Source organism: Rhodamnia argentea, chromosome 2, assembly GCF_020921035.1.
Source record: "Rhodamnia argentea isolate NSW1041297 chromosome 2, ASM2092103v1, whole genome shotgun sequence".
In the NCBI taxonomy this organism is placed as follows: domain Eukaryota; kingdom Viridiplantae; phylum Streptophyta; class Magnoliopsida; order Myrtales; family Myrtaceae; genus Rhodamnia; species Rhodamnia argentea.
Window position 1 is genome coordinate 740,715 of NC_063151.1, and position 12,226 is coordinate 752,940.

General features: G+C 41.9%; 2 protein-coding genes across 2 annotated transcripts; both read left to right on the forward strand.

Annotated features, from left to right (window-relative positions):
- The first annotated feature begins 120 nt into the window (after nucleotides 1-120).
- On the forward strand, nucleotides 121-3,374 carry LOC125313829 (serpin-ZX-like). Its single transcript, XM_048274442.1, has 2 exons — nucleotides 121-619; nucleotides 2,331-3,374. The coding sequence occupies exons 1-2, from the start codon at nucleotides 230-232 to the stop codon at nucleotides 3,111-3,113; spliced, it is 1,173 nt and encodes a 390-aa protein (XP_048130399.1). The 5' UTR covers nucleotides 121-229; the 3' UTR covers nucleotides 3,114-3,374.
- Nucleotides 3,375-9,513: 6,139 nt separating this feature from the next.
- On the forward strand, nucleotides 9,514-10,607 carry LOC115733203 (L10-interacting MYB domain-containing protein-like). Its single transcript, XM_030663871.2, has 2 exons — nucleotides 9,514-9,817; nucleotides 9,902-10,607. Exons 1-2 carry the CDS (start codon nucleotides 9,653-9,655, stop codon nucleotides 10,490-10,492), a joined length of 756 nt encoding a protein of 251 aa, XP_030519731.2. The 5' UTR covers nucleotides 9,514-9,652; the 3' UTR covers nucleotides 10,493-10,607.
- Nucleotides 10,608-12,226: the final 1,619 nt, after the last annotated feature.

Consider the following 12,226-nt stretch of genomic DNA (forward strand, 5'->3'; position numbering starts at 1 on the left):
TGCAACCTGCGAACAGATCCCTCAGGCCTCCTAGTCTGAACAAAATGGCCCACCCATTCTTAAGCCCGAGAGAGAGAGAGAGACCGCGACGCAAGCGCAGTGCAGATTCTCGGAAGCACAAGATGGTGCCACGCGCTGCGTCGGTCGCACTCTATTCTTCAACCCCTTCTCACGCAGTGCAGATTCTGTAACGCGTGTTTCTTCTCCCGTTCACACCGGCTGCCGGAAAATGGACCTCAGAGAGTCGATCGCCGACCAGACCGACGTCGCCCTCGCCCTCTCCAAGCAGCTCCTCTTGACCCGGGCCAAGGACTCCAACCTCGTCTTCTCTCCCCTCTCCATCCACGTCGTGCTCAGCCTGATCGCCGCCGGCTCCGCGGGGCCCACCCGGGACCAGCTCCTCTCTTTCCTCAAGGCCAAATCCACCGACCACCTCCACCCTTTAGCTTCTCAGCTCATCTCCGTCGTGCTCGCCGACGGGAGCGCCGCCGGCGGGCCCAAGCTGTCCTTCGCGAACGGCGTTTGGATCGACAAGTCGTTGCCTCTCAGGCCTTCTTTCAAACAGGTGGTGGACGCGTCTTATAAGGCGGCCACGAATCTTGCTGATTTCAAAACCAAGGTTAGCCCTCGCTCTTTTTCTGTTTTTGGGTTCGAATACGTGTGGGCTTTCTTGTTTTTCTGTGGTCAGATGGTGCTGAGGCTGAGTGACTTCGCTCAGGTATTTTAAGCAGATAGGTGTTCTACCCACTTGCTGTTTCATGGGTTTAACACTTGCGTGGATTGAAATGCGAGTCTGTGTTTTATAGGTGAAAACACTTCGTAAAATCACTTTCTCTTCCAATTTTTCTTTGATTCGGGATTTGAAATACTGCTTGTAACTGGTTGACTTGTTAACCCCAACCTTCTGGAATGGAACATCTGGCCTGGTTAAGGCATTAGCTCTTTCTTGTTGGCTTGCTTTGGATTTATACACCTTCTAGGTGTATACTCCAAACATGCACAACCGATATGTAAATTCTCTAAATTGAGCTCATTGTAACCTTGTGTTAGAGGCCTCCATGATGAACATAAAAGGGTAAATTGATGGATAGTCTCAAAAATCTTCGTAAGCTTCGAATGAAAGCAGTTCAAGCGAGATGCGGCTGTCAATTGATTCTTCCAAACAATCATACAAAATTTACTTAATCCGGGCTTTAGATGATGATGTTTGAACCTATCAAGTTGGAAGGGACCTCGATTGCGCCCTGTACATGCATTTACTAGGATTTCCTATTGTCTGTCATATTATAAGCATGTTGAAGACGTAAACTTTGTGCTCCCAGATTTGAATTCGCTAGTGCAACAAGTTTTACCCTCCTAACCTTCCCATTCATCATCAATCTACTGATTTTCCACATATGAACTACATGGGCATTTGTAGCAGAGGCAAATATTGATATTGCATCTGGCTTCTGTGAACTTCTTACCATAACCATAGATCATATAATATAGAGAAATCGAAATGACCATATTAGGAAAAGAAATTAAGCATGGCTATTACAGAATACATTGCCCTCTAGCTGTGCGATCCCCAATCATAGGTTAACCTGTTATTTCTAATTGGGTATGAGCATACTTGTCATGATCAAGCAGTTTCAGTATGGCTGTAGCATATGTGATTGATATGTGTCATTGTAGATATTTCTGAAAATATAGTTGTAGATTAGTTCTGCAGCGTTTGCTACTGTATTCCACACAATGCTCTAAGTTAAGGATCTTGGAGAACTGATGTATCATGCAATCACCATGTTAAAGAACGTCTTTTGTAGTGACATGCCTCAAGTAGCGCAATTTCGACTAGTTAGACTCTCATATATGTGCCATGAGTACTAGTATGTTACCTTTGGTAGGACTTTCAGCAATCCTCTATTTGAATGTCAGTCTTTCACTTTGTTGGTGCATGGAGTTAGAGAATCATAGGGTGACCCTTTTTTGTAGGGATATCTTTGCTGACAGGGTTATACTTTTTTTGGTACCAATTATTTTCTTGGTTCTCTAATGTTCTTGTTGTTGCCTAATTTTCTATGTCAATGATTCCCCCATAGTATTTAAGTTGTGAAACTGATACTTTTGTTCTTTCTTATGTCATGGTTGAGAATGTGGTTCTGTGCTAATTAACTTTAGTCTTGACCCATAACTTTCATACTCCATAAATGGCTCGGATTTGAATTGAACTGCAATCTTTTCTAAGTTCTTACATGAATGTCCTTTCTATTTATTAAACAATGGTGTTAGCTGCTTGCATTTTGTGTCGCCTAGTATTCTATGTACTGATTAGAAGAGCCCATTAGGCTGTTGAGGTAGCTAGCGAGGTTAATACGTGGGCTGAGAAGGAGACCAGTGGCCTCATAACGGAGGTTCTCCCAGCTGGCTCAGTTGATGGTTCAACCCGACTCATTTTCGCGAATGCCCTTTACTTCAAAGGTGCTTGGAATGACAAGTTCGACTCTTCGAAGACGAAGGACAATGACTTTTTTCTTTTCAATGGGAATTCTGTTCAAGTTCCCTTCATGACTAGTAAGAACAAGCAGATCCTCAGGGCTTATGACGGTTTTAAAGTCTTGGGACTTCCTTATAAGCAAGGGGAGGACAAGCGTCACTTTTCGATGTATTTATTTCTTCCAGATGCGAGAGATGGACTCCCAGCTCTCATGGAGAAAGTCAGTTCTGAATCTGGCTTTCTGGATCGCCATCTTCCTTACAACAAAGTGGAAGTGGGGGAATTCCGAATCCCAAGATTCAAGATATCCTTTGGGTTTGAAGCTTCAGAAGATCTGAAAAAGTTGGGATTGATATTGCCGTTTTCGGATGGAGGAGGATTAACGGAGATGGTTGATTCTCTCGAGGGCAGGAGTCTATATGTCTCAAGCATATTTCATAAATCCTTCATTGAAGTTAACGAAGAAGGAACAGAAGCGGCCGCCGCTTCTGCTGGGGTTATTAAGCTGAGGAGTTTGTCTTTTTCGAAGAAGATAGACTTTGTCGCTGATCACCCGTTCCTGTTCTTGGTGAGAGAGGATATGACTGGCACAGTGTTGTTTGTGGGTCAGGTGCTCAATCCGCTAGCCGGCTGATGATACGTCAAGCAAGAGCATTAGTATTCCTAACTATGTGGGAACTAACACTAGAGTTTGTATGGTTTATTGTATACGTTTTGATGTATTACTATGTCAATGCACAAGTGGAGAGGACGCAATATCTTACTGTATTGTATCAATTATCATCACATGTTCATGGACATGTATGTCTTCCCATCTCTTTGCCATTTCTATTTTTTTCACTTAATAAAAGTATCGTGAATGTTGCATCTAGTGCTTAATGTTTAACTTTGTGTATGCCCCGTCTCTATGAAAAGAAAGGAGCACCACTCATTGAATTCATTGTCACGGAGGTATGAGTCTGGATACAGATGCTCTCTCTCCATAACTCTTCCTTCAGCAATATTATGCATGGCCTCCAAGAATCCACCTGCAACCAGGGCGACGTTGCCTTGACACTCGGGAAGCACTTGTTCCCAACTAAGATCAAGGACTGGAACGTCGTCTTCTCTCCTCACTCGATCCCCGCTGTTCTGAGCCTGCTCCTCTCATTCCTCCAGGGCAAGTCCATCAACCACCTCAATGCCTGTTTGCCGATGGCACAGGCGCAAAGGGGCCGAAGCTGTCAATCCACAATGGTGTTTGGGTCGCCAGTTACATGCCTCTCCGGAATTGTTTCAAACAGGTGGTGGGCACACTACCAGGCTGCTGCCGAGGCCGTGAGTTTCTAACCAAGGTTAGTTTTTCTACGGTCGTTGTTGATATTTTGCCAACATATTATCTTGTTCACTCACTGCAAGGACTTTCAATTTGTTGCCAATTTAAATTTCTTTCTTTTTGCCGTAGAACATCGAATCGCACATTGCAGTATTATAAACTAATTTGTATGATCAAGAGTCAACCATACGTCGAACATCGATTCACAAGTACCTGTAATGATATGCCCAACTAAAGGCTGTTATCATTGCTAAACTGTAACTTTTTGTAGAAATAATTTTGATCATACATATAAGTTCCGTTTGTTATGTGAAAACTGTGACATATCTAAAATATATTTTTAAGGAAGTTATTTTTCAACAAAATGGCAATATTTTCGGTGTTTAACCTGAAGGTGAAGGAGAAAGTATATTTCACTTTTGATACGAAAATCTGATTTGATTGACATGCACCATTCGACAGCTAATAACTTGTGTATGGGCAGCCAGGGAATCCAGTATGGACATAATTGTCTTGGGCCCGTCCGCAATTGCCCTTGACTCGACTCGAATGTCGATGATCAGGGCACGGGCACTTGATTCCTCGGCCGACTTTGGTAGGCTAGGGCATGAGCGTTGGGGGTACTGAGCCTGGCCTCGATGGACTCGAGCCCGAGCGAGGCCCAATGCACTCGGGCACCGATCTATCAAAGTATGCCTTGTGAACCTCGCTTGGGTGTTGGAGATTCGAGCTCAAGTATAAGGACCCTGCGCTTGGCCTTTGTGGATCCCCGAGCTTGGATATCGAGGCATCGAGCACAAGTATCAGCACATTCGGCATGAGTACCGAGGCATCGAGCCTAGCCTCAATGGACCCTAGTGTAGGCATCGGGATCCTAGGCTCGGCATCATTGGACCCGAGCGCAGTCGGTGTAGACCCAAACACGGGCACTAGGGTCGCATGCCCGGGCGTCGGAGACCTGGTCCCAAACGTCGGGGACTCAAGATCTAGTGTTGGGGCTTCCATGCCTAAGTATAGAGTTCTCGATTTCAAGCATTAATATTTAGTCATATTTTGAAAATTGATTTTTGATTTTCTATTAATACTATGGTGAAAATGCAAAATTTAGCAATGATGACAAACTTTAGTTGGGCATATCGTTAGAGGTACTTGTCCGACATATGGTTGACTCTTGATCATACTAATTAGTTTGAAATATTGCAACGTGCGGATCGATGCTCAACGGCAAAAGGGAAAGAAATTTAAATTGGCGACATGTTGAAAGTCCTTGCGGCGAGTGAACAAGATAATATGATGGCAAAAATAACCTTTTTTTTTTTTTCCAAAGACCGTAGAAAAAAAAAAAAACAAAGACCATAGAAAAATTAGCCTTGGTTGGAAAATCAACGTCCTCGGTGGCAGCCTTGTCAATCAAATCAAACTTTCGATATCAAATGATGATGAAGAGCACGCACACATGTCCAAAGGATGTGCTCGATTCTTAAGAGGAAATTGAGGTAAATCAATCTGATGTCTCAAAAGAAGTACATGATTATATTGATGAGTTATGGTTAGAATACAAATCTCCCTTCAAATTGATCTTTGAGTTGAAGAAGGAATGTTCTAAGTTAAAGACAATAGGTTTCTCCCAATAATGATAAGATTGACTTTCTACAAAAAGAAATTTCGCAACTTAAGGGAATCGAGATTTGTTAGCAAAAGAAAATGATTGCTCGTAAAAGGAAATTTCAAATGTTACCAAAAAATTTTCTCTCGGTTCAGAAACTTTACATATACTTTCTATACAAGTTCCATATTATAATAAATCTGGACTTGGTCTTGAAAAAGAAAGTGATCTTCTAAATGATTTTCCTAAAGCTAAAGAGAAACTTAAACAAAGACATCCGCTCATCCGACCTCCGCTCCAACTTCTTCGATCTCGTCGATTGTGGACTTTGGTCCCTCCTCTGACCTCCGTTCTGACGATCGCCACATTGTCTGCTGCGGGAAGCTCCTGCCCCTACTACTCTAGAGAACAAGAGATCACCAGTCCAGACCAGCTGCGGAAGCCAAAAGAGCATGAGCAGGAGGGCTCGATTGCCGAAGATCAGGAGGGGGAAGTGCCGGTGTTACCTGATGGCGTTCACATTGGCAAGGTTTCCGACAGAGATGGTCCCGAGAGAGATGAGGATGAGGCAGAGCCGCGACATCGAGAAGAGGGGATCGTGCGACAGCGGCGACGAGATTGTGAGGAGCGGCGATTGCAACAACAAGAGGAAAGCGAAGGGGTTGTTTGGAATGTTGAAAGCCCTGGGATAGGGCCACTGTGTCACGCTAGTGATTGGTCAAGGCCTCGTTGGGCTGCGTCTCGACATGATTAGGCTTGGAACGTTTAGCTGAAATCCCTTCACGAATTTGGTTCGGAATGTATAACTGTACATGGAAAACAATGGAATGAACGAAGAAAATAAGAAGAAAAATATTTTCTGTTTCATTTTTAGATGTCAACCAAACTGCGAAAACTATGGTCATTTTCCAAGACTGTCATAACTTTCGCAAAACAAACGGAGCCTAAAATAGTAATGATTTTCGAAAAGATAAACTTTATCTTGCTGCCTATGAGACCCTATAAACAAGCATTATGGAATCATTGGGAGCAGACGTTATTTGTGTCTGTCTATGTGGACACGGGACAGGCCCACTTCAAACAGAGAAAACAAACGAAGGCCAAGACACTTGATCACTAATCAATCTTGAGTCATTGCTTAGAGTTCATCCTCAATAGGAGACGAAATTCCAGCAGGATTATTCGAGGAGTTCTTTACGGGGTATGAGGCCACCATGGCTATGCCGCCGAGCTTTTCCTTAGCAGCAATGCCGCACTCCATCGTTATGTAGCCCTCCTCGCCCCATTCCGGACCCCACGTGTTCTTCGCAATCGAGTACTTGGTCCCCGGGACGGTGCTCCCGTAGCCGACGATTGCGACTGTGTGATTTGGCCTCATGCCACGGTCTCCAGTGTATACGATAGATCGCCGATGGGAATGGCTCCAATGATCATATTCAGTTGCTTTTAAAATGGAAGCAAGCATGCGAATTCTCGGATGAAACAACTCGAGTCAATGGCCAATTACCAATTTCGACACGCCTCTTGGAGACTCTTGAAACATCATAATGACAATTTCGAAAGCAGGATCAACTATTATAGGAATAGTAGTGGTCAATCACCTTTCATTGTCTCCGGATCCGTCGTTTTAGGCCTTTTCAAACGGTATTTTGATCCTTTTGTTCAAAATCGAATGCATCCCAAATCAGCTTGAGTACGTGTACTTCCGCATCTTGGATTCTCACTTCGCCTTTTGCAAGTTAATAAGAAAGGAGCCGCCGCTTATGCTGGATTGAAAAGTGTATCGGCCTATCTATAAGCTTTATGAGATGACTATTCAATCCCTTAGTTTTGATTCCTTCGAACCATTCTCTCGATTAATGAGTTACATAAACGAACATCACTCGCATACTCCACCTCGTTTTTCGCACATTGTCAAAGCAAAACTGATTTGGGGGTATAAAGGGCCTGTTTGGTTCAGCATTGCAGATGAGCATTTGAGCTCTAAAGTCCTTTAGCCAAATGCAAATGCTGTTTGGCTCAATATTTTTTTCACTTTGGCTAGATGCACTTGCATCCGAAATGCAAGTGTAAGGGACCTTTGGCCAAAGTCCCTCAAGAGCAGCTTTGAGAAACTTGCATTCTCGGGATGCAACTTCTTCACTTAAATGAAAATATAAAGACTTCCCTTTTTACCCTCATTCGCTAACAATAATCCCGTTTTGCCCCTTACGAAGAAAAAAGCCAGCCTTCGTCGATCTAAAAAGACCCGAGGCTTCCGGTTTGCTCTCACGTAAGGTGAGTTCCCTCGCAACACCCCTCGGTTCTCTCTCTCAACGTATCTCTTCCCTCACGGTGACCGCTCCATCTCTTCCCTCATGTTCGCCGTCGAGATCTCTTCCCTCACGCCCACCATCGGGATCTCTTCTCTCACGCCCTCTCTCACGCTCGTCGTTGGGTCTCTTCCGTCACGCTCGCGGTCGGATCTCTTGCCTCACACCCCTCACGGCTCACATCCGCGGTCGGATCTCTTGCCTCACGCCTTCCCTCACACCTGCCGTCCGGGTCCCCGCCCTCACGCCCAAAGCTCCCTCCCTTCCCAAGTTAGATTTCTTCGTTCATCTTGAGACTTTGTACTGTGTACTGCAATCTCTCTTCTTCTAAGACTTTTGTTGTTAAGAAATTGAAAGCCAGCAATTAGTCCTCATTTAAGAGGAAATTTGGTCTGGAGTTTCGTAGTCTATCGGAAATCGCCCATTTCTTCGGCTTCTGATTGTTCAAAATCGAAAATTTCTGGGAATAGCGCATTATTCTGTCTCTCCGTTAACCCCCCCGGAGACCCCGTTGAGTTCGTTTTCCCTGATTGTCAATTTCTGCAGTGAAATAGATCTTATTGACCCCTAATTGTCAATTTCTCCTTTTAAGGTAGATCTAGGGAGCAATTCGTTCTTCTTCTCCCCGTTATTAATATATTTAATTTCCATCACAGATTCACAGAAGTAGATGGCATAGTTTAATTCTGAAGAAATTGGCAAGTACTCCAACCAATACTCTAGTTTCCATTTGAGTTTCCCTCCCATACAAGTTTGCACTGTCTAGCCGAAAGTGCTATATGATCAACGCACTACATAGTCAATGAACTATTCAAAAGAAAACCGCAAACACAATCTCCATCTGAAAACCTTTTCTCCAGGCGCTTACCAAAGTCTGCAGGTAATTATTTGTTAGTTAAACTAACCGTAAAAGAATTAGCAAAATATAATCTGATTAAGAAATCGAGATTGCTCATAAACCGTAGAAATAATTAGACTATGGTCGCCTACAAGGCTTCCATACATGCTCGCATAACCGGTAACCGTTATTAATATATGTTCAAGCTGTGATAAAATGTCCATGATAGTAAAATGAGTGCCTGGAATTGTTTCTATTATGAATTTTGAATTTCCTAGTGCTATGGACTCTTATCGATGATTACCCTTCTGATCTACGAGAACAATTCTACAGAATAAGTTACCGAGAGATATGTCACTTCTCGTGCATTTGAATTGGCTTTCTCGTGGCATAGAAAGTAGAGGTCCATGGAAGCTGCTGTTAAAAGCCAAAAAAGAAATCATGTCAACATTGTGAAGAGCTGAGTTTTGTTTTGGTGGATACGGTTCTTTGGTAGTAGTTAAGTCAATGAAAATTAGCGATTCGGGAGGGAATTTAAGTTCAGGAGGGAATTTAGTTTTTTTATTTGGGTGGGATTATTGATGCCCGCAACTGATCTTTAGAGTAATTTTAATTTCATTTTTAGTTTTTTTTTTTGGTTGATTCCAATGTCTGTTGGCAAGAAGTGTGCATGGCTAGTGTGCTATAGTCTCTTCCTTTAACGGAACATGCCAAAGCGAGGTTAAGGCCAATGGTACTTTTGAATTCAACGGTGCAATTCTGACTCTAATATATGGCCTGGACCATTTAAGAAAACTAGTTGCTATCTAGCTGGGGATAGGGTGATTGAGACTTGATTGCTTTTTGACTTGACTACTTATATGAGGTGTGCTCTATCTTATTTGTTTTGCTGGTTTCATATATTTTCTTTTGGCCCTCTCAATTGTGTTTATGTTCACAGTATTAAAAGATGGTAAGTTCATCAAAGGAAAAAGCAATTTGGACTACTGAAGATGTGAACATATTTTGTAAGTTGTACATTGAGGAAATCGAAAAAGGCAACCGTCCCGCAAGCAACAAGAGAGATGGATGGGCAGTCATAATTAACAAGTTCGAAGAACTAATGGGTAAAAATTATAACAAAATTCAAATGAAGAGCAAGTGGGATAATCTCAAGGAAGAATGGAAAAGATGGAAAACATTGATTTATAGTGAAACAGGACTAGGATGGGATGACAAGAAGAAAACCATTGCTGCGATCGATAAATGGTGGAATGATAAAATTAAGGTTTGTATCGCTTCCTCTTTTATTTTTCTGCTAAATTGAATGTCATTGACACAACTTATTGAAATACTCTTATCATTATAACAGGATGATTATAGGTTTAAGCCTTTTAGGATGAAAGGCATACATCCCGATTTTGATATGCTGTTAGCTAAAATGTTCAGTAGTATAGTTGCTACTAGAGGAATCACATGGAATCCTGGACAAGGTTTACGTATTGAGGAGGATGTTGATGCCACACAACCTAATATCGCTGATGTTGATGTATCTGCTGATGAGATTTTGGAGTCTGAAGGTTGTGAAAATGTTGTTGAACAAAATGCAACTCAAACTCGTAAAAGAGTGATGCGGACTTCAACGAGGCAAGCTCGGGGAAAGAAAGAGAAGAGAATGACGCCACAACAACAGCTTGGAAACCAAATTGAAAGGATGGTTTCCGCTGTTGAAGGTAGGAGCAATTCCACATGTCAACCAGATTACGAATTTGGTCCTTACAAGGACCTCATGCAATTGGTGGATTCCATTCCCGAGATTGTGCAAGATGAAAAGTTATACTTTTTCGCAATAAAACATTTCAAGGAAAAGAAAGACAATTGGCAAGTCTTCATGAGCTTGAACAGTGATGCACTAAAAGTCAAGTATCTCAAGTTTGAGATGGAAGAGCTTAGTAATATCTAGGATATTGTAGCATTTTATTTGTACTCTTGACTATTGCTATTTTATTTTGTTGTGAGATTTTTATTTGGTTTATGTGTGAACCCAATGTGTATTGTTTGTTTTTAATGTAAAAACTGTTTCCTCGTTATTTTGTTTAATGCGTGAGGGCTATGTTTATTCAATTGTAAAAGCATGATATCTCCTTGTTATGATTCCCCCTAATGCTCTATGTATTCAATTTCTTTGAAAAACTTCTAAGTGGGGAAAAAAGAATTCTCCATGATAGAGATGGATGAGGTGAAGGGTTTTTAACATGGATAAGCTACTTTCTGTTGAAGTCACAGCTAATTGATGTTGACACTAGCATTTTGTTAATTGGTGTTAACACTAGTGAATGCTAATTGGTGTTGCATTTGGCGGGTTTCTTCGTAGACCTACAACTTGGATGCAAATCTTCGCCTCCTTCGCCTTTATCGGGTAATGCCAAGGTTACTACCATGATAATTGCTGATTCTTTTTGCCAATGTGAATTCATGCTGATGGTGCTGTGATTCTAGCTTTGAACTTTTAGGCCGATGATTTGATTAGCTATCTTGTCCTGATTTACTTCTTGTAGTTTTATATCGCTATTGGACTGCAGATGTTGCCCTATCTTTGCGGTTTGAACCCGAGAAGATGAGCTCCCAAATCGTTGCTCGCATCTTATTAAAGGTTCAACTTGCTAAGACATTGATATAATCTTGTATTCACCAATTAGCATTCACTAGTGTCAACACCAACTAGGGTTTTTAACTCAGCATTTTGTTTTTTTTTCCCCTGAGTTGAAGTCACGGCTTGTCGGTGTTGTTGTTTTGCAATGACCTATTGAGCTACTTTCTACGTAGATTGCAAATGGATCTTAAATGTGGCTGATAATTGAAATGAGTCTTAAATGTGGCAGATATCTCTGGTAGGAAACGTAAAGCTCCTCCCAAGGCTGCAGATCTATCTTAAAAGTGGCGGATATATGTTTACCCTTCTTTGATGAGTCCGAAGCATTGGTGGCATTTATTATCTTGAAGTATGGTACGTACAATAACTTTTGCGCACTCTGTTGAACAGTATAATGGAGAAAAGAGCTTCATCAATGATGTAGGGAAGGCGCCAAAAGGCGCTTCGTCATCTTGCAGCCGAGCATCTTTGGGATTTTATCCAAAATAGAGAACATTGCCCTGTAATTGATTGACTTTTGTCCCCTTTATTCTTTGGGAAGGTTGCAAAATCTTCTATTTTTCTGAAGATCTTTTCTCTATACTTGGTTGGATGAACGGATGTCTATTTCCCAGAGTAATAAATAATTGGCAGAGTTGTCTTAAATACCAGGTTTGACTGTTATCAACTCTCGGCCATGATAATAAGATCGTCTATTTTTGACCTGTTATTTGTTCGGGGTTACAACAGCATCCTCCCCCACTTTCACTTTTACAACAAAGTCTCCTATCTCCTATGCTTTCTGTTCTCTCGCTCTAGCAGAAATCGGGGGAAAAAATCAAGCAATTTGAAGGGAGTTCTTATTACTCCTTCTTGGGTACATCTTTTCTCATGCTTGTGTAAAATTCCAATTTTTTTATTTATCATTTCTTTTGTCCCTTCCTTGTCCATTATGGGAACTAGGAAAATTTGTCTAATTTCGCAATTATGGATTCTCCCGAAAGGCAAAAACGTAAAGAGGAGGAAGACAATTTTTTGGATATTCTCATAGTCACTCAAGCTGCT